General features: G+C 54.3%; 11 protein-coding genes across 11 annotated transcripts; 6 read left to right on the forward strand and 5 right to left on the reverse strand.

Annotated features, from left to right (window-relative positions):
• Nucleotides 1-259: 259 nt before the first annotated feature.
• Nucleotides 260-810, reverse strand: K452DRAFT_295692 (uncharacterized protein; the record flags this gene model as incomplete). The annotated part of the gene is made up of 2 exons (XM_033541846.1): nucleotides 260-343; nucleotides 493-810. The coding sequence occupies 2 exons, from the start codon at nucleotides 808-810 to the stop codon at nucleotides 260-262; spliced, it is 402 nt and encodes a 133-aa protein (XP_033400864.1).
• Nucleotides 811-1,274: 464 nt separating this feature from the next.
• Nucleotides 1,275-1,823, reverse strand: K452DRAFT_295693 (uncharacterized protein; the record flags this gene model as incomplete). The annotated part of the gene is made up of 1 exon (XM_033541847.1): nucleotides 1,275-1,823. The coding sequence occupies one exon, from the start codon at nucleotides 1,821-1,823 to the stop codon at nucleotides 1,275-1,277; it is 549 nt and encodes a 182-aa protein (XP_033400865.1).
• Nucleotides 1,824-2,582: 759 nt separating this feature from the next.
• K452DRAFT_306076 (uncharacterized protein) lies at nucleotides 2,583-3,513 on the forward strand (the record flags this gene model as incomplete). The annotated part of the gene is made up of 2 exons (XM_033542953.1): nucleotides 2,583-2,973; nucleotides 3,026-3,513. 2 exons carry the CDS (start codon nucleotides 2,583-2,585, stop codon nucleotides 3,511-3,513), a joined length of 879 nt encoding a protein of 292 aa, XP_033400866.1.
• A 744-nt stretch (nucleotides 3,514-4,257) lies between these two features.
• Nucleotides 4,258-5,121, reverse strand: K452DRAFT_295695 (uncharacterized protein; the record flags this gene model as incomplete). Its single annotated transcript, XM_033541848.1, has 2 exons — nucleotides 4,258-4,722; nucleotides 4,903-5,121. 2 exons carry the CDS (start codon nucleotides 5,119-5,121, stop codon nucleotides 4,258-4,260), a joined length of 684 nt encoding a protein of 227 aa, XP_033400867.1.
• Nucleotides 5,122-5,559: 438 nt separating this feature from the next.
• Nucleotides 5,560-7,185, forward strand: K452DRAFT_306078 (uncharacterized protein; the record flags this gene model as incomplete). The annotated part of the gene is made up of 2 exons (XM_033542954.1): nucleotides 5,560-6,362; nucleotides 6,417-7,185. The coding sequence occupies 2 exons, from the start codon at nucleotides 5,560-5,562 to the stop codon at nucleotides 7,183-7,185; spliced, it is 1,572 nt and encodes a 523-aa protein (XP_033400868.1).
• Nucleotides 7,186-10,851: 3,666 nt separating this feature from the next.
• Nucleotides 10,852-12,091, forward strand: K452DRAFT_316259 (uncharacterized protein). Its single transcript, XM_033543949.1, has 6 exons — nucleotides 10,852-10,899; nucleotides 10,958-10,998; nucleotides 11,072-11,084; nucleotides 11,210-11,318; nucleotides 11,384-11,600; nucleotides 11,670-12,091. Exons 1-6 carry the CDS (start codon nucleotides 10,873-10,875, stop codon nucleotides 11,761-11,763), a joined length of 501 nt encoding a protein of 166 aa, XP_033400869.1. The 5' UTR covers nucleotides 10,852-10,872; the 3' UTR covers nucleotides 11,764-12,091.
• Nucleotides 12,092-13,749: 1,658 nt separating this feature from the next.
• K452DRAFT_295698 (uncharacterized protein) lies at nucleotides 13,750-16,752 on the forward strand (the record flags this gene model as incomplete). Its single annotated transcript, XM_033541849.1, has 1 exon — nucleotides 13,750-16,752. The coding sequence occupies one exon, from the start codon at nucleotides 13,750-13,752 to the stop codon at nucleotides 16,750-16,752; it is 3,003 nt and encodes a 1,000-aa protein (XP_033400870.1).
• Nucleotides 16,753-17,373: 621 nt separating this feature from the next.
• Nucleotides 17,374-18,150, reverse strand: K452DRAFT_284544 (uncharacterized protein). Its single transcript, XM_033539956.1, has one exon. It carries the CDS (start codon nucleotides 17,752-17,754, stop codon nucleotides 17,476-17,478), a length of 279 nt encoding a protein of 92 aa, XP_033400871.1. The 5' UTR covers nucleotides 17,755-18,150; the 3' UTR covers nucleotides 17,374-17,475.
• Nucleotides 18,151-18,682: 532 nt separating this feature from the next.
• Nucleotides 18,683-19,879, forward strand: K452DRAFT_244855 (uncharacterized protein). Its single transcript, XM_033537960.1, has 4 exons — nucleotides 18,683-19,110; nucleotides 19,250-19,346; nucleotides 19,427-19,536; nucleotides 19,604-19,879. The coding sequence occupies exons 1-4, from the start codon at nucleotides 18,928-18,930 to the stop codon at nucleotides 19,742-19,744; spliced, it is 531 nt and encodes a 176-aa protein (XP_033400872.1). The 5' UTR covers nucleotides 18,683-18,927; the 3' UTR covers nucleotides 19,745-19,879.
• A 298-nt stretch (nucleotides 19,880-20,177) lies between these two features.
• Nucleotides 20,178-21,205, reverse strand: K452DRAFT_244859 (uncharacterized protein). The gene is made up of 2 exons (XM_033537961.1): nucleotides 21,097-21,205; nucleotides 20,178-21,043 (listed from the first exon to the last, which is right to left on the reverse strand). Exons 1-2 carry the CDS (start codon nucleotides 21,142-21,144, stop codon nucleotides 20,423-20,425), a joined length of 669 nt encoding a protein of 222 aa, XP_033400873.1. The 5' UTR covers nucleotides 21,145-21,205; the 3' UTR covers nucleotides 20,178-20,422.
• A 169-nt stretch (nucleotides 21,206-21,374) lies between these two features.
• K452DRAFT_356464 (uncharacterized protein) lies at nucleotides 21,375-26,168 on the forward strand. The gene is made up of 4 exons (XM_033546050.1): nucleotides 21,375-21,778; nucleotides 21,836-21,939; nucleotides 21,987-25,203; nucleotides 25,262-26,168. Exons 1-4 carry the CDS (start codon nucleotides 21,493-21,495, stop codon nucleotides 26,035-26,037), a joined length of 4,383 nt encoding a protein of 1,460 aa, XP_033400874.1. The 5' UTR covers nucleotides 21,375-21,492; the 3' UTR covers nucleotides 26,038-26,168.
• The last annotated feature ends 177 nt before the right edge of the window (nucleotides 26,169-26,345 follow it).

Here is a 26,345-nt window from a genome sequence, read left to right on the forward strand (position 1 = left end):
TACTTTAGAGGTAATAGAGGTAGAGATATATACGAGCCCTAGAGTATCTTCGAGGGTACGAAAGTAAAATATCTAAAGGGTTTGAAGGCACTTATAAATGGATAAAGATATAAACTATCTAAGAGTAGAAAGTATATTATATAGTTTTGTAGGTATACCATCACGTAGGGTGGGCAAATTATCTGGGGCCTTTAATATATTGTGACCTGCAATGAAGTGTAACAAACAAAGGATTTGTATTCCGGTAAAGCCATCCTATCTACGGTAGCTCACCCTTCTTACCCTGAAAGTCGCTGTTGCCACCAACGTGCTTCTTGGCGATGAAGATGTTGGCCATGGAGCGCTGACCCAATCAACACCCTATCGCCTTTGCCGCAGTGTTATTCGCTGCCGCCATTGATAAGACTATTCCTTTAAGAACTTTCTAATCTGTTCCGCGATGAACTTTAACCGCGTAATCGACTCACGGCTGTAGTTTGCACTTTCAACCACAGAAAAGTGGAGAGCCTGCTTCATCGCAGCCACTAGGCTGTCCGCATCTGGAAGGGCTGGCCACATCGCAACGGTCTCCTCCAAGCTGTCGGCCGATGTGCCAACTGTGTTGTGAACAGCATTGACACGCTGTTTGAGCAGCTTTACTTCCTGCAAGATGCATTCCTGTGCGATGCGGAGGAATCTTTTTGACATATTGTCGTTGTCATCGGAACGGGGGCGGCTCGGGGGACTGACGGGTCCAATCGTCCGGTTGCAAGTGTCGAAGATCGAGTTGATCATAGCACGCGCGGTCAAAGAATTCGTCCTTGGCGTCATTGTTATCGATGGACAAGTTCAGGTCCCTAACGAAGTCTTTGTTCGTATCCCACAGGAAAAGAAACGTTGCCATCCAAGCCCTGTAGTGAGAAGGGTTCACGGCGCGGTTGGTCAGAAGTCTGGCCTTGTGGATAAGCATTAAGCTATCCGCGTCGAGGGTTGGATGAGCTTGGATGAGATCGTAGTATGAATCTACGATCTCGGTCAGAGCTAGGTCGGCGTGTGTTCTCGTGAAAGCGGTTTGGGCTCCACCCGATAGCATACGAGCAATGTTGATGTTGGATTCCGACTGACCCATCGATTTCTTTAGGGTGGCCTCTAAAGAATCCAACCAACAGACTTGTCGTGTCTTTTCGTATTGACCGACATAGATGGATGTGAGAACTTGCAGCTGATCCTGCCAAGGTTTGTACCTCTCCGTATCCTTAACGGTGGTTGAGGTGGTCATCGACTTTGTCAACACCTTAATCTTTTCCGTCCACGCCCTTTGTCGGTCGACTACACTGGCCCAGCGCGTCACCGTCGTCCCGATATTCTCGAAAAACAAGAACCTCGTTTTGCTTAACGACACGTGCTTCGCACAACCCATTCGTTCTGTTGATGAGGCCGAAGTACTTGACGTACACGCCCTCTTTTTTGACACCCACGCGGAAGACTCTGTCCGGGCGATTGGGGACGGTGAGGTGGTTGGAGGCCTCTTTGATTGACTTTCCTTGGCTACGACTTCCGCTGTAGCCTTCGAACTCTTGTCCAAACCCTGCCTTGACGACGTCTTTCGCATCCGGTATGAACATTCCAACCCAAAGGAGTTGAGGCAATCCCTCGGGTGTTTCCTCCAATTCGATTTCGGTCGGGGTGAAGTCAGGCGCGACGTCTTTTGTTGTGATTTTGGCAGCTCGTCCTGCTTTAACCGAACTCACATTCAGCCATACTTGGTTCCGAAGTGAGAGCGGTATCTGATGGTCATAGGCGATACCGTTAATGGTGAAGGCCATATCCAGGTCCGCAGCCATGATGACTGGCGATACGCCTGACAAAGGCGCAAGCCTGATGATGACAAGAAAGCTTTTGTTTGTGGATCGTTCTTGACCTGGGACGAGATGGTTGGTGGCGGTTTCGTGCGTGTGGATGGCAAGTTATTCGGGCTTTGAGGGCCGCGCGGGAGAGGATTTATGAGTGAGGAAGTAGGAGGTAGGAAGTGATGGAGGAAGTACGAGGGAAGTACGGAGGAGGAAGTACGAGGGAAGTACGGAGGAGGAAGGAAGTACGAAGGAGGAAGCAAGTACGGCAGAGGCGAGGCGGAGGGTTAAATAGCGGTGACGGCATCAACTTGTGACAAACGCCGGTGACCGTGCCTGCCTAATTGTCTTCGCTTCCATTTTCGCTTTGTTTTCTTCTGCACATCCGCCCTCTCTCCTCTGACCACACCTTCACCTCTCCGTTCCTCTCCCTTCCAGCTCCCTCGACCTTCTTTCCCCACACCCTCACCTCGCCGTACCACTCTCACCCAACTCCATGCTCGCTACCCAAGACATTGTTTCCTTCGAAGAGCATCATGGAGCGTCTTAGGAAGGCGAAGGCGAAAGCGGACAAGGCTAAAGCCGAAAGCAATGACCAACCCGGTGACTTTTCCGAGGTGTTGACGGACAATCACTCTCAGAATGAAGCTTTGGTTTGCTCAGAAGACCAACCCGGTGACTCTGCCGAGATGTTGACGGGCAATCACTCTCTGATCGAAGCTTTGGCTTGCGTAGAAGAGCTTAAAGCAAGACATGCCGTCATGGAAAGACTGGAAGAGAGATACGTCCACGGCAAATGAATCGGGAAAAGATTCGCTTGAAGAACAATACGAGAAGGAGGACAAGAGACAGAAAGCCACTATGGACCGACTCAACGAACATCTTGAAGACTTCGGGCATCTTGCACCAGCCATCAGCAAGCAACACATCGACCTCAATGAAAACGAAGCTTCTGTTTGTTTCGACGTTCTCTTTGAAGTAAGGAAAGTGCGCGAAGATCACGAGCAAGGTCGTACCAATCCTCAGCATCTGAAGGATCTTCAAGATGCGATTGACAGTCTTGGGACGATTGTCGACGCAACTGCGGGTCAGGGTACGGATGAAGTCCCAGTTTTGGTTCCAGTAGGCGAAGCAATCGACGACGGTAAGTCTCTGCTTCTCACTCGGTGTTGTATCATGCTGACCACATGTCCCAGAGCGCAGGCCGTTATCAGATGCCCAGACACGTGCTCGTATCAACAGCTTCGACGACGGAAAAGCTTTCTTCAGCAATACCACGACAGTAGGACCAAAGAAGATGGTGCTGCCTGACCCAGCCCCCCTGGACGAAAAAACCAAGAAGCCCTACGATTTCCAGACCAAAAACTGGCAGGCGTCAAAGGAATGGGATCAGAAGGCGCCGTATCGCGAGATGGTCCACGCCTACTATCGCGCAAAGCTTGCTGGTCTAGAACCGTCCGGGCCACGCCCGCCGGGACCCAAGGACCTGGAAGCATACCGAGCCAAGAAAGCCCTGGAAGCATACCAGGCCAAGAAGCTGCAACATGGACAGGAGGGACAGGACGATGACGAAGATGGCATGGAAGGACAGGGTGACGACGATGGTGGCATGGAAAGACAGAAGGACGATAACGACGAAGACGGCATGGAAGGACAGGACGACAACGAAGCTAAGATGGAATGACAGGAAGAAAGTAATGATGAATCAGGAACAATACTCAGGATTCCTCAAACAGTGATTCGGACTTCCCCTCAGTAGCTAAGATAACTTAGCTAAGCCATAGGCTACATAGCAAAAATAAAGGCTTTGTTTACTCTTCTAGGGCGGGTGCGAAGCCTCCTTAACTACTACGTACCTATCTATGCTACCCACTGGTCTTGGCCCTCTACCACAACAACTATTACTCGCTCGCGAGAAGGAAGCTTTTTCACTTTACTTCGCTATGCTTGCTCCATGTGTATGCATGCATACAAGAGCAAGCGACGCCACGCCACGCCACGCCACGCCGCGAGCGAGCATGCTGGTTGCCGTCTTCTTCTGCGTACTACAGACTACGGTAATTCCAGGGTAGGGCCGCGGAGGGAACTATGTGTGCGCGGTTTCTTTCTTGCAGCTGGCTGTGAGTGCGCTGGGGTTGTGTTTTGTGTCCTGGTGGGCGATACTCCTACTGCGGTTCAATGCTGCGCTGTGCGTTGTGCGTTGGAGTTGCGAGCTGTTGCTGCGGGTAGCGGGTGCGTGGTTTTGCGTCCGAGTGCGTAAATATGTAGGTAGGGGGGTCGTTGCCTCGTTGGTCGTCTGTTCCGCCTTGGAGATCCGTCTGCATGCGGTCCGTTCGCCCATCAATCACCGCCGAAAATCCCTAGGGTATCAATCAATCCGCCATCGCAACCAAAACACCATACACGGGGCGTCATCCCGCGCACGAGCTCAAGCGCGCCCACGGCCCCTCACGCCGCCCCTCCCAATCCCGCTCCCTGCCCTCCCAGGCCCTCTGCCCACGCCCCGCTGCCCGCCGACGCCGACATACCCCGCGCCAGGCGTGGTCCTGCCAGTAGCGCTGGCACCAGCCCTGCCTCTCGCAGTGCCCCTCCTAGTGCCGCGCGCGCTGCTGCCCGGCCTGCTCGTACTTCCGCCCGCGGCCTCGACGCGGCGCCGCTCCTCGTCTTCCTCGGCCCGGCGCGCCGCTGCTTCCCGCCGCAGCACGGCTTCTTGCTCGCGCCGCGCGGCTTCATGCTGCCGGGCTGAGGCCTCGGCTTCCGTGTCTGCGACGTCCTGCCCCGCGCCTTGCCAGGTCGGGTCGAGGATGAGGCGCTGGTTGTGCTCGGTGGCGGAGAGGATGCGGGTCCAGGTGTGCAGGAGGGTGGAGGCGGAGGAGACGGTGCGGTGGACAGTCTGCGTGCGTGGATAGTGTTAGCTAGCAAGGAGGACAGATGGGAATGGATGCAGGAGGAAGGGGAAGGGGAAGGTGTGAGGTGCGAAAGAACGGGTAGCGGTGGGGCATGCGTGCGGAGAGAGCGAGAGGGGTGACCGGTGCGGGGCGGGCGTGGCCAGACCGGGCGGCAGGGTACCTACATCCATGTTGGTGCGGGCCTTGTCGAGGCTCTCGACGACGCCCTCGATGACCTTGTTGACGGAGCGCACTTGGTCGAGCTCGCGGCGCAGGGCCGCCTCGCGCGCCTCGTCGGTCGTGTAGCGCGACTCGGGGCGCGGGGCGGTGGGTTGCGGCTTGGGGCTGTCCATGTTGATGTCAGAGTCGGATAGGGTGAGGTCATCCATGTTGGGAGTGGCCATTGTCGCGAGTATGGTGGTGGAAGATGGTGTGCGAGACCGAGACGGGCATGGACCGGTCAGAGCGTGTGTTTGTTGACTGAGTCTTTTCCACTTTACGCGTGGGGAACGCCAAGGCGGGCCGTCAAGTCGCGCGCGTCTTCACACACGCAACGCAACCCCATGAAACGAACCAGCCACCTCTTGGTCCCTCCCTCGCTAAGGCTGTAGTTTCGTCTGCATCTTAACCTACATACATACATACTACTCCAATTACTTTCCGACGCGTCCGCACAAAATTCGCCCCGTCTCGCTTGTTCGCTGTGGGTTTGTTTAGCTGGCAGCCAAGGCAGCCCGACGTCAACCAACAACCAACACACCCACCACCACCACCGCTTTCCATCTCACCTTTGCTTTTTCCCACCTCCGACAACCACCATCGTCGCTTCCACATTCTCCACCATGGCTTCCACGCCGCCGCCTCGCGAGCGCATTCGCGTCCGCACGCCGCCTACTCCGCTCCACGGTGCCCGTTTCGATGGCTACGAGCCCTACTCGCCCAGACGCTCCCGTCGCGTCGCATCTCAGCGCGCCCCCGGATATTCGCTAGACGAGCCCGAAGTCACTACCAAGCATCCTTCCGCCAGCAGCAAAAAGCGTGCTACTTCTCTCTTGGGCCTGGACAACCGCACGCCCTCGCCCCCATCGTCGCCGAAGTCTCCCGCAAAGCGCTCCACCGCCAAGAAGCTCAACTTCACCTCGGAGAGCGAAGTCGACCGCCCCGATTCCGACATTGACGCCATTGTCCGCAAGCCGTCTGCATTGGACCCGTTTGCCTCGCGCACCAGTGGCATGCTCCCCACACCGTCCAAGACACCCGCCAAGCCATCCAAGCACCTTGCTGAGCCCTCGTCCGCCTTTGGTTCTACCGCGCGCGTCCTCTTCCAGAGCCGTCCGGCCACCGTCGACGAAGTCATGCCTTCGCCTCGCAAGAGCCGCAAGAAGCACTCGGCCTTCTCCCTCTTCAGTTTCGCCGACGAGTGCGACGACAACCGCCGCACCAGCAAGATCGAGATCTACACCGACTCGAAAGAGCGCGTGCCCAGCAAAGACAACACCGTGGACAACCCTTTCGTCACGCGCGATGCGGACGAGCAGCGCGCGTCCAGGCCCCGTCGCAAGACGCGCTCATCCCGCAAGCGCACCGAGAGCGAAGAAGACATGGAGCGCAAGGCCGAAAACGACGAAGGCCTGATCTACACATTGTAAGTTCTTTTCGTCCCGCTTTACCGTCACTCACAGTTGCTAACTATCTACAGCCGCGGAAAGAAAGTGTTCCGTGCTTTCAACAACAGCAGCGACGAGGAATCGCCCTCGGACGACGACGGCCCATTGGAAAGCGCCCGTGCCCGCCGTCACTCTGGCGCTACCTCTCGTCGCCCGCTCACGCGTTCAACCATCAAGCCGCGCCTTCTTTTCCCCACCGACGAGCAGCGCAAGGCCCGCGAGATCGCTGCGGCTGCCGCCGAAGAAGAGGCGACGACCGACGTGGAAGGTCCAGCCCGCAAGCCCACCCCTCGCAAGCGTTTCAGTGTCACCAGTGGCCCGCACGTCCCCGCTATCGAGCAGCACAAGACGCAGCCGGAAGCCGCCCCCTTTGCTTCCGTTCCCCAGATCACGACGACGGCCGCTACGCCCGCCAAACAGCGCTTCAGGGACATCGGACCGACTACGCCCCCGCCCAGCGGTCGCGCGACTCGCTCTACCGCCAAGAAAGAGGCCGAGGCTGCCGCCGTTCACGACGCGCTCGACGTGGACGAGGGCGAGGAAGACGCGCCCTCTCCCTCCAAGACGCGCGAGTCGCCCGCGAAGCCCAAGAAGAAGCGCAGCCCGTTCGACAACTGGCGCCGCAGCAAGTCGAGCCTGCCGTCGTCGCGCGGCTCGCCCAACCGCCTCAAGCGTCGCGGCGAGACGCTGGAGAAGACGGAGCAGCACAAGCGGACGCGCAGCCTCAACCTTGCCCCGACTCAGGCTCACGACTCTACATCACAGCAGCAACAGCACAGCCCGGGTGGCGACAGCGTCTGATGTTTGGAAAAGGCATTGGATTGAAGTCGGGGTTTTTATGATTTTGGCTTAAAGAAAAAAGCACACATGGATTGTTGTTGTTTTTTGGGTTCTTCTTGTTCCTCCCCCCAACCCACACACACACACACACACACACACACACACACGTCTTCTTCTAGCACACGCGTCCAAACAGAGGAACGGTTACGCTTCTTCGTTGAACGTTGGGCGCGCATGCGCTTCTGTTGTGCGCGGTCTGGGGTGTCTCTCTAGATGGCGTGGAGACTTCAGCGCCGCGAGCAGCTAGTGGCTAGTCGCTGCTGCTGCCGCTGCTTCTTTCTGCTTCTTCTTGAATCGCGCATTTGCGAGCCTTTTGTGGCGGGATCAATCAGATCAGATCAGACCAGATCAGATCAAACCAGACGTATGTTTGCACGCACGCAGTACCTACGCACGGCGGGAGCGCATCAGCTGTGGGCAATGCGCATTAATGGAATGGACGGGTGCAGGCAGGCGCGCCCGACGCGACGCCGACGCCATGGAACGCCAACGCCCGGCGCGATTGAGCTCCCGTCTGCGCTTGCCGTCTTGATGCGCGACCCGCTCTTGTTGCGTTGATCACGCACCACCACACACACTACTCGGGATCCGCGAGCACGCCTTGCGGCGTGGAGGACCTGGGTAGAGCATCTCTGTGCACACATGCACATGCACACGAACTAAGGGTCGTTTGCGTGGGATGCATCTGCGCTTTTCCCTTCGGCTGCTGCTGCCCAGCGTGGCATGACATGGCCAACTTCTTCTCTTCTTGCTAGTTCTTCTCTTCTTCTTCTCTTCTTTTCTCTTCTTCTCTTGCTCGTCCCCCACCGACTACCACCACCATCATCTGTGGTTGCCCCTTTCTATTTCCTTTCCTTTCTTTCCTTTTCCTTTTGCATTATAGCGTGCGATGCGATGCGATGCAATTCCCTGCTCTGACTGGCTGGCGTGCGTGCGTGGTGAGCGTGTGGCTTTCTCTTTCTTTCTCTTTTCCTTTTGTTTCTTTCCCCCCTTTTTTTAGTCTTTAGTTTTGTCGTGTCTTCTCTCTTGCTGGCTAGGCGTGTGGCGAACCGGACTGGACTGGACTGGACTGGACTGGATAGTATGGGCTGGGTTGACTGGGTGGGATAGGATGGAACTGGATAGGCAAGGGCAAGGGCAAGGACAAGGACATCGCGTGCGTGGGTTGGTTAGCGAAGTAGCTAGTTGCTGCGTCTGGATGGTGGATGGATGGATGGGCGAACTCTTCTCTTCTCAGATCCTACGTTAAGAATAAGAACACTTTTTTTTTCTTTTTTTTACTTTTTAGGCTTTTGGGTTTTGGGTTTTGACTTTTGGGTTTGACTTTGAGTGTCTTGCGTTGCTTTAGACGTGATGAGATGGTGACGACGATGGCGGAAGAGGGAGAGGAGAGAAGGGAGGTTGGAGAGGAAGGATGGGTGGGTTTGGTGTGCGCAGTGATGCGTGAGTGGATGGATGGATGTAGGTATATACCTAGCTACTCGTACACTACCACCACCATCCACAGCAATCACGCAATCATCTTCGTCCCATCCATCCATACCCATCCGCGTACTATAGGCCGAGCACTCCGCCCGCGCGTACTCCACCTAGCTAGCTATGTAGGTGCCTACGGGTAGGTAGGTACTAGGAAGGGTGTCGTCAGAATTCGCTCCGCGGCCCGGCCCGTCCCCGTGCCCGTCCCTAGGTCCCGCCATCAGGCCGCCAGGCCGTCCGTCAGGCCATCGCGCGCCAAAATAAAACAAAACAAACTAAAACAAAATAAAACCGCATCGCTCGTTGGGCGCCTACGTAGGTAGGGACGTAGGGACCTACCTATACTAACTGGATGCATGAGAGTGAGAATGACGGGTTGGCCACGTCTATCCATCCCTTCGTTCCAGCTATTATTATCTATTCATCTCTCCCCAACGAGGGATACTGTACGCCATAACAGCAAAAGCACGTCAAGGCGCTACGGATTCGAATATCAACCAACATGACAGCAGCGTGTGAGCGTGCTTGCGCTGCCTTTGAAACGGTCCCTACAGCTCACCCCGTGCGTGGATTTAGAGACTGCGCTTGTGCGTGCATGGGTTCCTCGCGAGGGACTTGTAGAGCATAAGGACGCCTGGGCAGGTGGGTAGGTACATAGGTAGGGCTCACCCTTGGCTGCAACTACCCGCCCGCCTGCTCGCCCTTCGTAACTCGTTCGTTTGTTGGGTCGGCGGCTCCGTCGGTGCTTCCGTCGCCACTGCCACTCTCTTTGCCTTCCGTCACCGCCACTAGGTATCACGTTGTCGTTCGTCGTCCGTGTCGTCGTCGCCACTGTTGACTGGTGCTGTTGCTTTTGCTGCCTATGTAAGTACGAGTACTATGCTACGTACGTATGTATGTACGAGACGGCTGCTACCGCCGCCACCACCGCCACCGCTGCGCGCGTCGTGGTAGGTGGCGCCGGAGGAACGAGCTGGCTAGCTGGCTACTTGTGCATCAAGGGTGATGAAGTTCTAGCCAGTGCTTGGTTGCTGATTTGCTTGGTTATGGGCAAAGATCTAATTAGCGGTGACGCGACAGCGCTAGTGAACGAATGGGTTTCCTAGTTAGTTCCCCGGCGACGCGATTCGCGAATCGCATCAAAGACGGACAAGGTCGCGAGACGAACCACCGCCCTACCTACCTACCTCCAGCAGCATCTTCATGCCCAAGCTGATGGCGCCGCCGCCGCCGCTGCTGCTGCTGCTACTGCCGCCACCACCGCCGCCTATGCCTGTCACTGCCCCCATGCCACCTACCGACCGTGTGGTACAGGAAGGCCCGCATCCCAGTGGGCGCGCGCAAAGCGGCCCAGCGCCGCCGCGGCCGCCACGCTGACCTCTCACTCATGGATGTCATGGTCGCCGCTGCTGCCGCCTTCGCCGCACGGCACGCCGAAGCAGCATCGCAGGTTGACTACCTCGACCTATCAGCGCCTACCACGGGCAGCGAGTTTCTGGAATCCGCTCGACGGCCGGCTGGTGTGCGCTCTGCTTGCATCGCGACACGAAGCGCCGGGCTCTCGGGCACCGAGGGAGCGGCCTTCCATGTCTTTCCCTCGCTGTGGGCACCCAAGTGCGCGTGCCCACGTCACGGTGGTGTGGTGCGGCGCGGTGCGGTAGGTAGGTAGGGGAGGCAGGACCGAGCGAGGAAGGAAGGAAGGCAAAGCAAGGGCTTGAAAGGCTGGCTTGCTTGCTGACCCTTTGGCGACCGCGCGTCCAGCTCTCGGCCGTTGGCCCCCCGTCGCGGACCGCATAGTATAGCATGATCGTGGCAATCGTCCTTCGCTCAGTCAGCTGGGTGCATGGCGTGGGGGTGTGGGCGTGCTGCTCACGCACCCAGACGGCCTGCGCGGCGCGCCGTCAAGGGTTGCTGGTCTGTACATACGTGCAGATTCTATTGAGTGGTTCCGGGAGTGCCCGTGAGGCACGTCAAGGTCTAGCTCGATCGCGGCAGGCGAGTTGGGCGCGCTGTGCTATGGCGGAATCATGGTAGGTGTGTGGTGTTGTGAGAGGGCGAGATACCTAGTGATAGCCCAATACGCGAGTCATGGCGTCGTCTCCCGCGACGTCACTCGTCACTACGACGTTCTGCTTTCGCTCCACGAGCCATTGCCCATCCAATCCGTCCACCATGCCTGCGCTGAAGTTTGTGAACTCCGTACGTCCTGCCCGTGCTCGACATGCGCTACCAATGTGTTGACGTCGCTTCCATGCAGGTCTGGAACTCGTTCAGGGCAACCTCTGGCCTTGAGCCAAGGTAATGAATGCCCCGGTTCATTGCTAGTTATTCCTTGTCCATTGGAGTCGCTCACTGTCATGTATGCGAGCAGGCTTCTTGATGGGGTAAGTGCTGTCGTTCTCGTTTTACATTCCGAATAATAGCCTGATGGGCGGCCATGTCTCACTATCAACACCAACCCATTCATCCGGCCCCTTCGACCATCTTCACCCATTGATCAATTCCATAGCTACGTGTAGTCAGCGCCGTGCCCGGCAAAGTCAACTTCGAGCTCGACATAAAAAAAGAGCACACAAACAGGCTCCAGATCCTCCATGGCGGCACCATAGCCAGCATGGGCAAGTCACACCTCAACGCCACGCAGCCGGCCCCAATTGCACGGCCGCTGACAACACGAGCGCAGTTGATCTTGGCGGCTCTCTCGCCGTGGCGTCGCGCGGTCTTTTCGCGACTGGTGTTTCCACTGACTTGAACGTCACGTACCTCAGCTCCGGCGGCAAGATTGGCGACCTGATCCGCGCCGAGGTCGAATGCGACAAGTTCGGCAAGACGCTTGCATTCACGACTATCAAGTTCTACAATGATAAGAACCAGGTCTTTGCCAGGGGCAGCCACACCAAGTAAGCGTTCATCAACGTGCGAGGTTCGTTGACCAGGGATAGAAACGGCTGACCCCGGCGGCTGCGTAGGTTTATTAGTCTGGCTTGGAAAGACGAGAACAATATTGTCCAAGAGCTGAGCCCCAAGGCTGCTGGAGCGGAGAAGAAGGAGGGCTCTTCATGAGTGGTCTGTGGATAAGATTGCAAGACATATAATTGGCTTCGAGATACATATAGATCCCTGGCTGATGGAGACAATTGAAAGAGCTAGGCTGCATTCGAGACTGGATTCTGGTTTCGGATGCATGGCAGCAAGACGAAAGATACAATGCCGAGCTGATACAGGGCGAGCGGGATGAGTGCGTTAGCTTTGCTTGACTCCCGGATCGTCCCGCTTTTGCGTGCAATCGTCAACAATCTCACGTCGACGATGGCGTTGTTCATGGATCAACAGACCCACCGCGACCACTGCGTCGGTGACATTTCAGTGAAGTCGATATCCGGCTCCATGCAAGAAATACGATGCCCGCGCGGGAAACCATCGGACATGGAGGAGGTCGTGTCGGACTTTTGCTAAGTTGCCGTTGCCCCTTGCACGAGAGCGGACAGACATTGAGCCGCCAAAAGCCGCTATCATGCTTGGCGTTCGCTTCGATGCAGCATCGCGCTCGTGTCGATCAGAAAGATAGGCGAAGGTGCCCTGATACGGCGACTTATATTCATGCAGACCCTCCTCGCCGCCCAGGGATTTTTCCGTGATGATTGCCTGCCAGCGGGCGCGTGGTCATGTGCAGGCCTTGTGTCATCGACTTTGATTAAGGCGCCATGGAGAAGCTTGAGATGGGGCCCAGCACGGCGGACGGCTTAAGCGCGCTCGCCCTGCTATTTATGGCGGCTCGTTCCAAGTTAATCGACGAGGTGTGTTTTCGCATTAGTGGCTCCGGGATGGCGGCTAAGGAACGAGCGTGAGCGATCAGGCCCCGTTTCAAGAGCAGCGCCGACGATCTATTGAAAGCATGGGGTGATGCCAATGCCTCTTCACATGTGAGGTAATATGCGAAAGCGGGGTATACGTCTTGAGGATATTGAGGTTCAAGGGGATACTTCCGAGGCGCCTTACTTACCCCGCGCATATCCCGCCAGGCTGGACCCGACGGCCTGCATGCCAGTCTGCCGGAGGGCCCTGCCGTGCTCCGACACAAGTCTTGTTGTACATTGCTTTTTTTTTTTTTGTTTTTTACTTTTTCTCTTACTCCTCTTTCGCTCTCGTTAGGCTCTTTTTCCCTCGGCAGAAAGCGCGTCGTCGCACAAGGCGCGTCTTGGACATGCCGGTTCGGGCAGGTGAGATTCGGCAAGGTCGGCCGTGGGCGATTTTTCGACGTGGCTCGCTGGGACTCTCGGATCTATCCAGCCATGTGCGACGCGTTTGCCTCCTGCAGTACCACGCTGCCGGCGAGGCTCGAGGACGATGAACCACCGGATCGTCGCGTCGCATGACCACGCGCCCGCGTCACCGCTCGGCGGCGGGAAGGGCGGAGGCAGCAGTCATCTGTCAGAGCCCGGAGAGCGGCTCTTCAGCCCTACCTGGGGTCAATGGCCTCGGATGAGCGCGATAGGTGGGCGAGACGGAGACGGAGGCTTTCTAGAAAGCGTCTGACACGAGTATAAAGCGGCACCGGCGGTGAGTGGACGCGAAAAAGGTGAGGCTGCCCTCTGCAGGCTCAGCCACGCCCATGTCACTGGATGTCTCGCACCTCGCGCCCAGCCATCCGATATCCACGGGCCCTTTCCCTCGCCGCCCAAGTCCTGGCCCACGAGAGCATCCTGGATGAGTCAGCCCGCTCCCGGCAAATGGTAGCCTGGTGGCCTGGGGCCAAAGCGTCCCGTCAACCTCTCCCGCTGCTGTGCCTCGCAAGGAGCGCACCCTGTTTCCATTGCAGCTGAGAAGACTGACTGCGCTGCCGGAACCGCCGACGCTGCGTGCATCTTGTGGCGAGTGCTGCCGCTCAAATACATACTACTCCCAGACGACGCGGCTCATGCTCTCACGCTTTCCGCCATCGCTTACAAAGACCATTCCCTCCCCTCACCACTCCCTCTCTCCTCCCAGTTCTCGTTGCTCCACCATTCTCGCCCTACCGCGCTGACTGAGTCTCACGCCGGCGACGCCATGGAGTCCCCCTCGAGCGGGTGGCGGGCTCTGCACTTGTTCCATCAAGTCACGCCCCTGCTATTAGTAGCTTACTACACGGTAGCTCTAATCTTTGATGTCGCGATCCGCATGCCGCCAAAGGAAGGAGCTGTCAGCCGGCGCTGGTACAGGGCCGCCGTCTCTCTCATTGTCCTTGTCATAGCTTCATATGCTGCTGAGGCTGCTGTATACATAGTACACAGCCTCATGCATCAGGGCTGGTGGGCTGGTCAACACAATGTCATCTTCATCATGGCCTCCATCCTCGTCTGGGGCAGCATGTCACTTATTCTCGTAGACTCCGCAACTCCGCGATGGCTACCGTATATTGGCACGTGGATTTTGGGTCTGGCCCTGGAATCCGTGATGTTCTCCCTTTTGATTGCGACTCGACCCCCGAGGGACAACTTTGAGGATTCTCGATTGGTTATTATTGTCTTACGGCTTGTTCTCCTCGTTTTGTTGTCAATCACTGGGGTTGTTATGATCTTTACCGGCAAGATGAGCACCATAGCCGTGGATGAAGAGAGCCAGCCATTGCTAGAAGATGGCGCCAATGGCACGACCGCGCCGTCATCAAACGGGACCGCATACGGCTCGATCGCAGCCGAGGATTCGAAGCTTCCAAAGACCAGCGAAAGAGAGGAAAGTGAAGAGTCGGAAGTCCCAGAAGATCAAGACAAGGATCTCAAGGAGCGGCAACGGAAGCGACTACTCGAGCAAGGAGGTTGGTGGGGCTACCTGAAGGGTTTTTTCATCTTTCTCCCCATGATATGGCCAGCGAAAAACCGAAGGATGCAGTTTTATGTTTGCCTCATGCTGCTTTGCATCGCCGCGCAGCGAGCCCTCAATATGCTTATTCCACGGCAAATGGGTATCATCACCAATGAGCTCATGGAAGATTACGGCACCCATCAGCTACCCTGGAAGCCGATACTCCTGTGGATCGGGCTGCGTTTCCTTGGCTCCCAAGCCGGTATCGAAGGTCTTCAATCTTTGGTCTCGACGCTCCTCGAACAATTTTCGTACGCTCAGATCACGGCGGCAGCTTTTCGACATGTCATGAATCTTTCTATGGATTTCCATACGGAAAAAAATTCTGGCGAGTTGCTCAAAGCTGTGGAGCAGGGCCATTCGCTCACGTCTCTGATGGAATACGTCTTCTTCGACACGGCACCTCTTTTCCTAGACCTCTTCCTGGCATTTATCTATCTCTATAACCTTTTCGACGCTTATCTCGCCTTTACAGTTATTGTCGTGGCGGTCACGTATCTCTGGACCACTGTCAAGCTCACAACTTGGAACCGAGAGGGGCGACGGTTATTTATTGAAAAGTACTTGAAGGAGAACAAAATCATGTACGAATCGGTCAGCAACTGGCAGACGGTGGCCTACTTCAACCGGAACGAATTTGAGCAAAAACGGCTAGGAGACGCGGTGAACGACCATATCGACGCGTACGTGCGGTACAATATTACCTACAACCTGATATTTGCTGTGCAGGTCTTCATCATTTTGCTTGGTTTGCTCGTGGCCAGCTTCCTTGCTACATACAGGATCGCCGAAGGCACAGCCACGGTAGGAAGCTTCGTCACCCTGATCCAGTATTGGTCAACGCTGTCCAGTCCCCTGTCTCGCCTCGCGAACTCGTACGACCGTTTATCTTCCGACCTAATTGATGCCGAGCGCATGCTACAGCTATTCCAAACAAACAGTAGCATTGTCGACAAAGAAACCGCAAAACCCCTCGAAATCACCAAGGGTAGGGTCGACTTCCACGACGTGTCATTCGCGTACGACCCGCGCAAGGCAACACTCAAAGATATCAACTTCACAGCAAAGCCGGGCCAGACGGTAGCACTGGTTGGTGAGACAGGCAGCGGAAAATCGACGATACTGAAGCTTCTGCTACGCTTCTACGATGCCACGGCCGGGGCCATTCGGATTGATGGACAAGACATCCGTGACGTGACGCTTGACAGCCTGCGCGAGGCCATGGGCGTGGTACCGCAAGACCCAAGCATGTTCAACATGTCGATCATGGAAAATATCCGCTATGCGCGACTCGACGCGACAGATGAGGAAGTGTACGCGGCGTGTCGGGCGGCGGCGGTGCATGACAAAATTCTCAGTTTTCCGGACCAGTATCGCAGCAAGGTTGGCGAGCGGGGGGTCAAGCTGTCGGGCGGCGAGCTGCAGCGCGTGGCTATTGCGCGGGTGCTGCTGAAGAACCCGCAGCTCGTCCTACTCGACGAGGCAACGTCGGCCGTCGATTCCGTCACCGAAATGCAGATCCAAGACGCGTTTCGCAAGCTGTCCAAGGGGCGCACGACGTTTGTTGTTGCGCACCGTCTCAGCACCATCATGCACGCGGACTTGATCCTCGTTCTCTCCAACGGGCACATCATCGAGCGCGGCACCCAGGACCAACTGCTCGCCCAAGGCGGCAAATACGTCGACCTCTGGAACAAGCAAACGTCGCGCCGAACTGCCAATATGAGTGAGGAAACCGAAGACGCAGACGTTGATGCAAAGCACGATGTCATAATCATTGATGACCTTACATCGTGCCCGAGACGGCTCGACGCTACAGACCTTCACAGTCTGCTCGACCACGCCGATGGCCAAACTGACAGCAAGTCCGACGACGACTATGAATGCACCGACACGGATGCCACCTCGACATCCACGACCCACGTGCACCAAGATGGCCATGCGAAGCTCGAAGGACTCAGCGGTGTTACTTCTAGTCCTAGCGTTCATGATCCTGCCGACACAGAGACGGATGACTCAACGGAGCGGACGAGCGAACGCAAAATACGCCGGGTGCGATGGGGATCTCGTGCGCGGAGTGACGGTATGGGAGGTGGTGGGGAGAGCGAGGCGAGTGGAGACGCGGACGGGGAGGAGGAAGAAGAGGAGGAAGAGGAGAGTGAAGACAACAGGGACGGGAACGAGGACGTGAATAGGAGAAGATTATAAGGTTTCAGTTAGTTGTGAAGGATATGGTAGGAGCGATGGAACAGGTGGATGAGGCACTGGAGGGTCCAAGATGGAGACGTGGGCGCAGGCGTCTACGCGCGCACATACACCCCCCTTCCTCTGGCCGAAGGAGCCAGTACAAGCAACCGCAGCAACGACAAAAAGCAGCGACAAAAAGCAACGGCAACAAATTTCCAGACAAAATGAACTATTTTATCTGCTTCTTTGCCCCAGTTCCGATCCGGCCCAATGTTAGCAATCCAGTCCCTTTTCCCCTTACATATCACACTATTTCCTTGCAATTTTCCTGTTTGTCCAAGTCGTCCTTTTCGCTTCTCATCGGCGGCACATCGTCCTGGAATCTACGCGTCTCTCTACGTCCTAGCCGCGTCGTTATCGTTGACTGTCTGTCTCGTTCGTTTCCTGGCGGCTGGGTGAGGCTGAAGGGGCGTTTTCTCTTCGTTTGGTGGTTTGCGTTTGTGACGTTTGTTTGTCTCTGGTTTGGCTCCTCGGCTTACAGTATATTGACCCCCGTCGTCCATAGGATTTTCTCAGTTCGGCCTTCTTCGTCTCTGCTATGACTCGGCTCGGCTCGTCTGATTTGGCTTGATCTGGGTTCGGTGTTTTTGTCTCGTGTGCTTGCTCTGTTCGGGCTGGCTCGAGCGGTTTTCTTCCCCGGAACAGCTGGGGGAGCGTTGCCGTCGTTATTGCTGTATAAACGCGCTACGGACATTTAGCTGTCTGTTTGTTAATCTGTCTTTCGTTTCTGGTTTTGGTTTTTTTCGGCTCTATATCTGTCGCTGTCGCTTCTTGTGTGTTCAGCTGCGCGTTAATTGGCTTTGCTGAGCTGGTTTTCTTGCTTTTTGTTTTTTGTTTTTTGTTTCTTTTTCTCTCGGGTTGGTTCGCGTGGCTTGTGGGTCGTGCGGCTTTCTCTGCCTGGCTTGGCTTGGGTTTGGCTTGGAAGGCTCTTGCTTTTGCGCTTGTTGTTGCGCTTGCGTTCATCGCGCCTCTCGTTAGGCTGCCTCCTGTCTGAGTTCAATACCGTGGGGTGGGGTGGCTTGCGGTGCTGCTACTGCTTAGATTGCGAAATGGATACCGTTGGTTCTTGCGTGCGTTGGTGAGTGATGCTGGCTCTCGAGATCATTCGTCGGCTGGCCAGGCAACTGCTGCAGCTTGGCTTGACTGTTGTTGGGTACTTACTGCTGTGAACTAGCATCCGCAATACTGTTCCCTTACCCACCTTATATGCATATAAGATTTGTTTTCATATCCTTATACATCCATATGTCTGTACCCTTATAGTACTCGGCCCCGGATAATTTGCCCACCCCTTCTAGATATTTTGCCTACTCCTTAGCTACATGTTGAGTTAAATCTACAATACCTACAGAGTACTCCTTAGGTAGTTATAAAAGTAAAAAAATAGGGTATAACAGTACTTAAAAAGATATAAAGGTAAAAATATATACGAGTTCTAGAGTATTCTTTAAGGGTATAGAGGTATAGATATATATGATTACTAGAGTATCTACGAGGGTTTAAAAATAGAATATCTAAAGAGTATAAAGATACTTATGAGGGTATAGAAACCTAAAATTTTATAGAGTAGAAAACAGATCATATAACTGTGTAGATACTATCACGTGGAGTGGGCAAATTATCCGGTGCCTAGTTATAGTAGACCTGTTGACTATTGTGTACTCGCTTTAAACCACTCGTGCAAGATCGGGGCAAATCATCCTGGTCCGAACGAGTACTAGACGTGATCAACTTTGATAAATCGAAGTTAAGTGCGTAAACAGTAACGGCAAACAACGGTTCTAGCGGCAATAAGCGCGCGTGAGTAGTTTCCATGATAACGGATGTCTTCGCATAAAGCATGCACCTGCCACCCGCGCTCGTCATGACGTATGCCTCTCCACGTCAACATCATACAGCCGCGTACACAACTTCACACTTCAACCCAAAAGACTTCTAAACCCACTCTTCACGTGGCAGTACCTCAACTCCTCCCCAACTTCCTTCCTTCCGCAAACGACCCCCCCACGAAAACCGCTGCCAACCCCGCACCCCGCTTATCCCACCCGCAACCCCCACGCCGTCTCTTCAATCAGCCCACGCCACCGCCACAACAACCAACCCTACCAGGCCTCGCGCTAAACAGCAAACGGAGCGATGGCGTCGCCAACGCTCAACGCCGCGGGTGATGCGTCGCCGATCTATTTCTGGCGCGAGTACGACGAGCCTTACGGCTTCCTGTCGCAGTGGTATGACTGTGCGTTCGAGCACGCGGGCGTCACGTACCGGAGCGCGGAGATGTGGATGATGGTGCAGAAGGCGCAGTTGTTTGGGGACGAGGTGAGTTTCGCGTGCTTTGGTTTTGTTCTTTGCCGTTATCCTGTGCCGTGTGGGCCGGCTTGCTTTGGGCTGCAGTACTTGTTGACGTGGCTTCTGGTTTGTTTCTGGATGCTTGCTCATGTGCTTTGATGGTGTCTAGGAGATTGCGCAGGCGATGCTGCAGGCTGTTTCCCCAGAAGAGCATAAGGAGCTTGGTCGTAAGGTTAAGAATTTTGATAAGAAGAGGTGGAATGAGAGTAAGTTGTTTTCCCATGCTTTCTTGCTTTCTTTCGGTCTTGGTGTGGGGGTGAGACTGAACGGGTTTTCGTTCTTATAGACAAAAGCCGCATTGTCGAAGAGGGCAATTTCTACAAGTTTACGCACAGTAAAGAGAAGACGCAACTAGCGAAACTGCTGCTCGCTACGGGTGATCGAGAGCTTGTTGAGGTGAGCAGTTTGCTTTACTTTTTGCTTGTTTGGAGTAATGAGATTATTGAGCTGACACGTGTAGTAGGCTTCACCTTACGACAGGATTTGGGGGATTGGTTTTGATCGGAATGTGGCAGAGGAGCACCGAGCAGAGTGGGGCGAAAACTTACTGGGGAAGGCATTGATGAGTGTGAGAAAGAGGCTGAGCGAAGGGAAAGAGGAGTAAAATATTCTGTAACGAAGAATCGAAGCCTAGTGTAGTTTCTAGAGATGTATTGTCTATTCCTTAACTACACACCAAGTAAAATCTACTATACCTATAGAGTACTTCTTAGGTAGTTATAATAGACTATTACACTACGGCTAGGAGTCGCTAGGTACCTATATAAGTAGTATATATTAACATACAAAGGCATAAATATTTATAAGTATTAGAGTTTTCTTTCGGGATCGAACAATAAAATAATTATAAGGTATTAAGGTATTTGCAAAGGTACAAGGTTATAAATTATCTATGAGCAGAAAGTAAATCAAATATTGTTAAAGTTGTATTATTACGTAGGGTGGGCAAATTATCTGGGGCATTTTGTGGGAGGTGGCCCAAATCAAACAATCGGAGGTGACTTCACTCGAAAACAGTAATTGGGTTTCTATCCAGAGTGGGTATTCGGTTCTTTATCAAGACGCTTTGTTCATGTGTAGAGTTGCGAATGCTATGTATGCTGTGGTCTACGACACAGCTACCGACTTTCATAACAGAAAATATACCAAGAACGGAATGCTCCTTGGCTATGAACTGTATGCCGGCACCGGTACGGTGATCCAGTGAGGATGTTTGTACTGATTGACGCGTATTATGAAATGGCCAGATAAATTCGTTAAAAATGAATGGCTATCCAAGAGTTCAGGAGTCCTTTTTGGGCTCTGTTGCTGCCGTGGCTTCTGTCAAGGCAGTAGGCTCCGTAGCGGCCACAGGTTTCGTAGCGGGCTCGGGCTCTGGGGCTTTGCTGGGCTTGAAAAAGACGTCGCGGTAGAATTTTGCTTCAGCTATGCTTTCCAGGATATCCTGACGAGCTTCGTGCAGTGCTAACTTCCTCGGAGTTTTCTTGAGCACCTCTTTGGGAGCCCACCGCCTGGCGGCTTCCTTGAGAGCACTAACGTCGAGGATACGGTGATGCAAATGTTTCGTGACCATCTGGTACGGTGGTCTCCGCAGGAAAGCTCTATCGGCGTGCACAGTGTTGCCAGCTAGAAGTGCCTTCTTGCGTTCCGGGACAAATCGTTTAATGTAGGCTAGCAGCCCCTCGGCGGCCTGTTCGTGAGTAGTAGAAGAAGTCATTGCAGCCTTGGTGAGGCCTGAAGCTTCGTGATGCTTGGTGCACCACTCGTCCATTTTATCGAGGAGTGCCTTATCATGGTGGATGACTACCTCGTAGCCTTCCTCATCCAGAACGTTAAGGTCATAGTCGGTCACGAAACAGGCGATGGACAAGATGCTATCGTTTTCATAGTCGAGGCCAGTCATCTGGATCAGAGATAAGCTGAGAGGTAATGTGCTGATTCGAGCGCAGTCAATACCTCGCAGTCGATCCAGACCAAGGGCTCGCGGGAGACGGATTCCGGCATCTTGATGCAGTGTTGTGTGCGTACGTGAAGGATGTTCAGAAGCGGAAGAATGCGGTGTGGCTGTAGTAGATGACAGCGCCAGAAATTCCTATGTCAGACGAGGTGGTTGAAGGATCGACGGCATAATCGCGGCATTTGATTGGACCACTTTACGCGACTCGTGCTTCGACGCGTCGCGCAAGCTCGCGGAACGCGACTCTGCTCAGCTTTCCGCCTTTGCCCTCTCCCCACACCAACTTTCTTCACCAGCACAACCCACCCGACCCGCCTTCGACCCGCGCTCCTCCTCCTCCAGTTTCAGCTCATGACACCCTTCCACTCGTATCAGTAATTGGTCTATTCACCGCTATGTCCAAATCCCGAGCCAGTCAGCTCGCGCAACTTCGCGCCCTGCGCGCCGCCGGCAAAACCCGTCTGGACTCCTACGAAGTCGAGGAGGAGAAGCAAATTTACGAGGAGGTCGATGAGGAGGGATACAAGAAGGTTGTCCGTGGCCGGCTGGACGAGGACGACTTTGTTGTCGACGACAACGGCGAGGGTTATGCCGACGACGGCAGAGAGGATTGGGAGGAGGGTCGTCAGCAATACTATTCTGATGAGAGCGAGGAGGATGAGCCTGTGAAGGGCAAGGCCGGTATGCATCTTCACTCCAGCTCGGGTTCTTGGTTTCCACCTTCTAACGCTCGCACAGCCAAGAGGAAGCGCGAAGAAGATCGCGAAAGGAAAGAAAAGGTCAAAAATGGCATCAACAAATATTTCACCGCAAATGCTGCTGCTGTTGTGCCAAAGCCTAAGGTATTTCTTTTCCAATTGGCGCGCATTCGTGGAAGCTAACTTTCTAGCCTGTGACAACTGCTGAGGACGCAGCCTTCATGGCAGACCTTCTCGGTGAAGTCGACACCAACGTCCCCTCCCGACCTCGCATGAAATCCGTCAAATCCGAAACTCGCCGCAAAACCCGCGTTCTTTCTCCCCCCATTGCCGAGTCTCGGCCAACAGCGCGCCAAAGCCGCAACGATGCGGATTTGGATATCATGATAGATACCCCACCTGCGGAAGTAGAGCTGCCAGAAGACGCCTATGTACCGCCAGTGGATGACGATGTTATGATGAGCGATCCGCCATTACCATCATCGCCAGTTACGAAAGCTGTCCAACGGAAGATATCGAAGGTTGCGATCAAAGACGAAGAGGAAGAGGATGACGATCTCATGGAGGTAGCTCAGGCTACCGGGCAATCTGGGATGCATACTGCCGGCGTGAACATGGCAGGAAGCAGACCTGTGCCCAAAATCAAGACTCAAAAGGCGTATCCCACCCCAGACAGTTCCTCTCCCACTCGGCCTCCGGCGGACGCAGTCGATGCTTCTTCCTGGAACAACGTAACCAGTCGGTTGAATGTCCAGAGTACTCCATCATTCGATACCTCGAGTATAGGAAAGCTCAAGCCCGAGCACGCCGTGGAAGAGGATGGCAGTCTCCGAATGTTTTGGCTTGACTATACAGAGATTCACGGTAGCCTTTGCCTTTTCGGTAAGGTCAAGGACAAGCACACTGGGACCTTCGTCAGTTGCTTTGTGAAAGTCGACAACATACTCCGCAAGCTGTACTTCCTTCCTCGAGAGACTCGACAGAAGCATGGCCGCGATACCGATGAGGAGGTTACAATGGGCGATGTGTACGAAGAAGTTGACGGGCTCATGTCTAAATTCCGTGTTGGCATGCACAAGATCAAGGGATGCACAAGGAAATATGCCTTCGAGCTTCCTGACATCCCCAAAGAAGCGGAGTATCTCAAGCTTCTGTATCCTTACGACAAGCCAGCAATTCCCGTGGATCTTAGAGGCGAGACGTTTTCTCAAGTTTTTGGCGCCAACACGGCACTTTTCGAGCAGTTCGTTCTATGGAAGAACATTATGGGACCCTGTTGGTTGAAGATCGATGGAGCCAACTTCAATGCCATCAACAACGCTTCTTGGTGTAAACTTGAAGTCCAGGTCGACAAGCCAAACAACATCAGCCCTCTTGGAGACTCGGACAATCTGGAGGCGCCTCCTCTTACCATCATGAGCATTGCTCTCAGAACGGTGTTCAACCAAAAGGAAAACAAGCAGGAAATTCTAATGGCTAGCGCCAGGGTCTATGAGAACATGTCTCTGACCGACACCACTCCTCCCGAAAAGCTACCGTGCAAGGCCTTTACCGTAATACGACCCAACGGCGATGCCTTCCCAACTGGATTCAAACTCGAGGCCGAGAAGCACAAAGGAACGGTCAAACTCGAGAGGAATGAACAAGGCCTTCTTAGCTGGTTTATGGCCATTCTCGGCAAAATGGATCCAGATGTCTTGATGGGCCACAGGTTGGAAGATGTTGATTACACTGTTTTACTCAGCCGCCTACGCGAAAGAAGAACTCCTGGGTGGCACAGGATCGGACGCCTACGGCGAAGCGAATGGCCTAAAAACATAGGCAAAGGTGGCGGAAGCTTCTTCGTAGAGAGGCAGCTTGCAGCTGGCCGTCTGCTTTGCGATCTGGCTAACGACCTGGGCAAGTCGCTCATGACAAAGTGTCAATCTTGGAGTCTTAACGAGATGTGCGAACTCGTTCTTGGCGAAGGCAAGCTACGTCAAGATATTGACAACGAGCAAGCGCTCAAGACTTGGGCGAGGGATCGCGAAGGATTGATGAACTATCTCAGGCACTGCGAGGCTGACACCTATTTCATTGCCGCCATTGCCTTGAAAGTTCAGATGCTTCCTCTAACAAAGGTCCTCACCAACCTCGCTGGCAACTCTTGGGGACGTACCTTGAGCGGCACCAGGGCCGAGCGGAACGAGTACATTTTGCTTCACGAGTTCCATCGTAACAAGTACATCTGCCCAGACAAGGTTTGGGGCAAGGGCAAGGCAAAGATCGGAGAAGAGACGGCAGAAAACGAAGAAGGTGCAGATGCGAAAAAGAAGGACAAGTATAAGGGTGGTTTGGTCTTTGAGCCTGAAAAGGGCCTTTACGACCGCTTCATCCTTGTCATGGACTTTAACAGTTTGTACCCTAGCATCATCCAGGAGTTCAACATTTGCTTCACCACCGTGGAGCGATCCGACATCTCCGAGGACGATGAAAAGGTGCCGGAGGTACCATCAAATTCTCAGGAGCTGGGTATCCTCCCAAGGCTGATCGCAACGCTTGTAAATCGGAGAAGGGAGGTCAAGAAACTGATGAAGAATCCCTCGGCGTCCACGGACGAGCTTGCAACATGGGACATTAAGCAAATGGCCCTGAAGCTAACAGCTAACTCCATGTACGGCTGTCTTGGTTACACCAAGTCCCGCTTCTATGCCAGACCCTTGGCCATGCTTACCACCTTCAAGGGTCGTGAAATTTTGCGCAGCACCAAGGACCTGGCCGAGAGCAAGATGCTTCGTGTCATCTACGGTGATACGGACTCGGTCATGATCAACACCAACATGGACAACATGCAGGACGCCCTCAAGGTTGGAAATGAGTTCAAGAGGGATGTTAATGACAGCTACAAGCTGCTGGAGATTGACATTGACAACGTCTTCCGCCGACTACTCTTGCATGCTAAGAAGAAGTATGCTGCAATCAACATGCTCGAGGTCGACGGCAAGTGGATGGAGAAGCTTGAAGTCAAGGGTCTTGACATGAGACGCAGAGAATACTGCGCCTTGTCCAAAGAGACCTCATCTAAGCTGCTCAACTTTCTGCTGTCTGGCGAAGATCCAGAAGTCGTCGTGGAGAAGATCCATGATTACCTCCGCGAGTTGGCCGTTAAGATGCGGGAATACACTATCCCCCCTCAGAAATACACCATCTTTACTCAACTCGGCAAGGATCCTAGGGAATATCCTAACGCCAACAGCATGCCCTCAGTTCAAGTTGCTCTTCGCCAGATTGCCAAGGGTAAACATGTCAAGGCCAAGGACGTCATGTCGTTTGTTATCACGGGTGAAAGTAATGGATCTGCGGAGACTGCGGCGAAGAATGCATACACTCTGGACGAAGTGCTCAAGAGGGACTCTGGACTCAAGCCTGGTATGCCTCACACCATGATAACAATATCAGCGACTAGCAATCACTGACAAACAAACAGACATCGAGTACTATCTCCATAAGCAAATCTTGCCGCCCGTCGAGCGTCTTTGTGCCCCCATCGCTGGCACAAACATTACCCGCCTGGCCGAATGCCTTGGGCTAGACACGAGCAAGTACCGCGTTAGCACCAGCGCCTCCGGCAATAGCTTTGAGCACGAGATCCACCCGCTAGAGTCGCAGATCCCCGATGAGGTCCGTTTCAAGGACTCCGTTCCGCTTTCTCTTCGTTGCCCCAGTTGTAAGGAGCAGTTTACGTTCCGCGGGCTTGCCAAGAGCCCCGGTGTTGTCTCACACGACGGCATCGTCTGCGGTAACGCGGCATGTGGCAGGACGCTGCCGAACCTTTCCATCGTCTCGCAGATGGAGGCGCAAATCCGCCAGCACACGGCGCGCTATTACGCCGGTTGGCTGGTCTGCGACGACCCTGCTTGCGGTACGCGGTCTCGCCAGATGAGCGTCTACGGCCATCGTTGCCTGGGTCCCAACAGACTGGGACTCGGGTGCTCGGGCCGCATGAGCTACGAGTTCTCGGACAAGATGATGTATAACCAGTTGTTGTATCTGCAGACCCTGTTCGATGTGGACAAGGCCAAAGAGGCGGTCAAGAAGGACGCCACTGATGAGACGAGCGAGAAGGTGGGCGTGCTGGCGGAGGTGAATAGGGAACGCTTCGATACGGTGAAGGATGTCGTGAAGGGCTATCTGGATCGTAATGGTAGGCAGTGGGTTGCGATGGATAGCCTGTTTGCTTTTGCGCTCAAGGCGGCGGCTTGAAAATGGGATTCTTTTGGGACGTAATGATGGGCGTGTTTTGTATAGGTAGTCATGGCTTAGCTCGTGGCGTTTGGTTTAAACTGGGCGATGGGATCATAGCGGCTAGGAAGTGAGAAATGCATATGGGGTGTTTGTCTGAAAACGAATGGAATACGTCAGATTCTGACTGTTCGTCGTATGGCTGTCATTCACTTGGCAAGACTTGTGGTATAGAGATGGGGATGGGAGTAGACGAATAAGATCGAAGTAGTGATCACGTGATGTAGCTATTGTATATTGACGTTGCCATACACGTAGTGTAGATGTTA

This window comes from Aplosporella prunicola, assembly GCF_010093885.1.
Source record: "Aplosporella prunicola CBS 121167 unplaced genomic scaffold K452scaffold_5, whole genome shotgun sequence".
NCBI lineage: Eukaryota > Fungi > Ascomycota > Dothideomycetes > Botryosphaeriales > Aplosporellaceae > Aplosporella > Aplosporella prunicola.

What these genes read in the sequence shown, in the direction of transcription:
- K452DRAFT_356464 (XM_033546050.1), top strand. Translation starts at nt 21,493, where the DNA reads ATGTCCAAATCCCGAGCCAGTCAGCTCGCGCAACTTCGCGCCCTGCGC. An exon ending in GCCTGTGAAGGGCAAGGCCG is followed by an intron (nt 21,779 to 21,835) that starts GTATGCATCTTC and finishes ACGCTCGCACAG; the next exon opens with CCAAGAGGAAGCGCGAAGAA. An exon ending in GGACTCTGGACTCAAGCCTG is followed by an intron (nt 25,204 to 25,261) that starts GTATGCCTCACA and finishes ACAAACAAACAG; the next exon opens with ACATCGAGTACTATCTCCAT.
- K452DRAFT_244855 (XM_033537960.1), top strand. Translation starts at nt 18,928, where the DNA reads ATGGCGTCGCCAACGCTCAACGCCGCGGGTGATGCGTCGCCGATCTAT. An exon ending in CGCAGTTGTTTGGGGACGAG is followed by an intron (nt 19,111 to 19,249) that starts GTGAGTTTCGCG and finishes GATGGTGTCTAG; the next exon opens with GAGATTGCGCAGGCGATGCT. An exon ending in GTGATCGAGAGCTTGTTGAG is followed by an intron (nt 19,537 to 19,603) that starts GTGAGCAGTTTG and finishes CACGTGTAGTAG; the next exon opens with GCTTCACCTTACGACAGGAT.
- K452DRAFT_244859 (XM_033537961.1), bottom strand. Translation starts at nt 21,144, where the DNA reads ATGCCGGAATCCGTCTCCCGCGAGCCCTTGGTCTGGATCGACTGCGAG. An exon ending in TGGTCTGGATCGACTGCGAG is followed by an intron (nt 21,044 to 21,096) that starts GTATTGACTGCG and finishes TCTCTGATCCAG; the next exon opens with ATGACTGGCCTCGACTATGA.
- K452DRAFT_316259 (XM_033543949.1), top strand. Translation starts at nt 10,873, where the DNA reads ATGCCTGCGCTGAAGTTTGTGAACTCC. An exon ending in CGGCACCATAGCCAGCATGG is followed by an intron (nt 11,319 to 11,383) that starts GCAAGTCACACC and finishes ACACGAGCGCAG; the next exon opens with TTGATCTTGGCGGCTCTCTC. An exon ending in GCCAGGGGCAGCCACACCAA is followed by an intron (nt 11,601 to 11,669) that starts GTAAGCGTTCAT and finishes GCGGCTGCGTAG; the next exon opens with GTTTATTAGTCTGGCTTGGA.
- K452DRAFT_284544 (XM_033539956.1), bottom strand. Translation starts at nt 17,754, where the DNA reads ATGAACGCAAGCGCAACAACAAGCGCAAAAGCAAGAGCCTTCCAAGCC.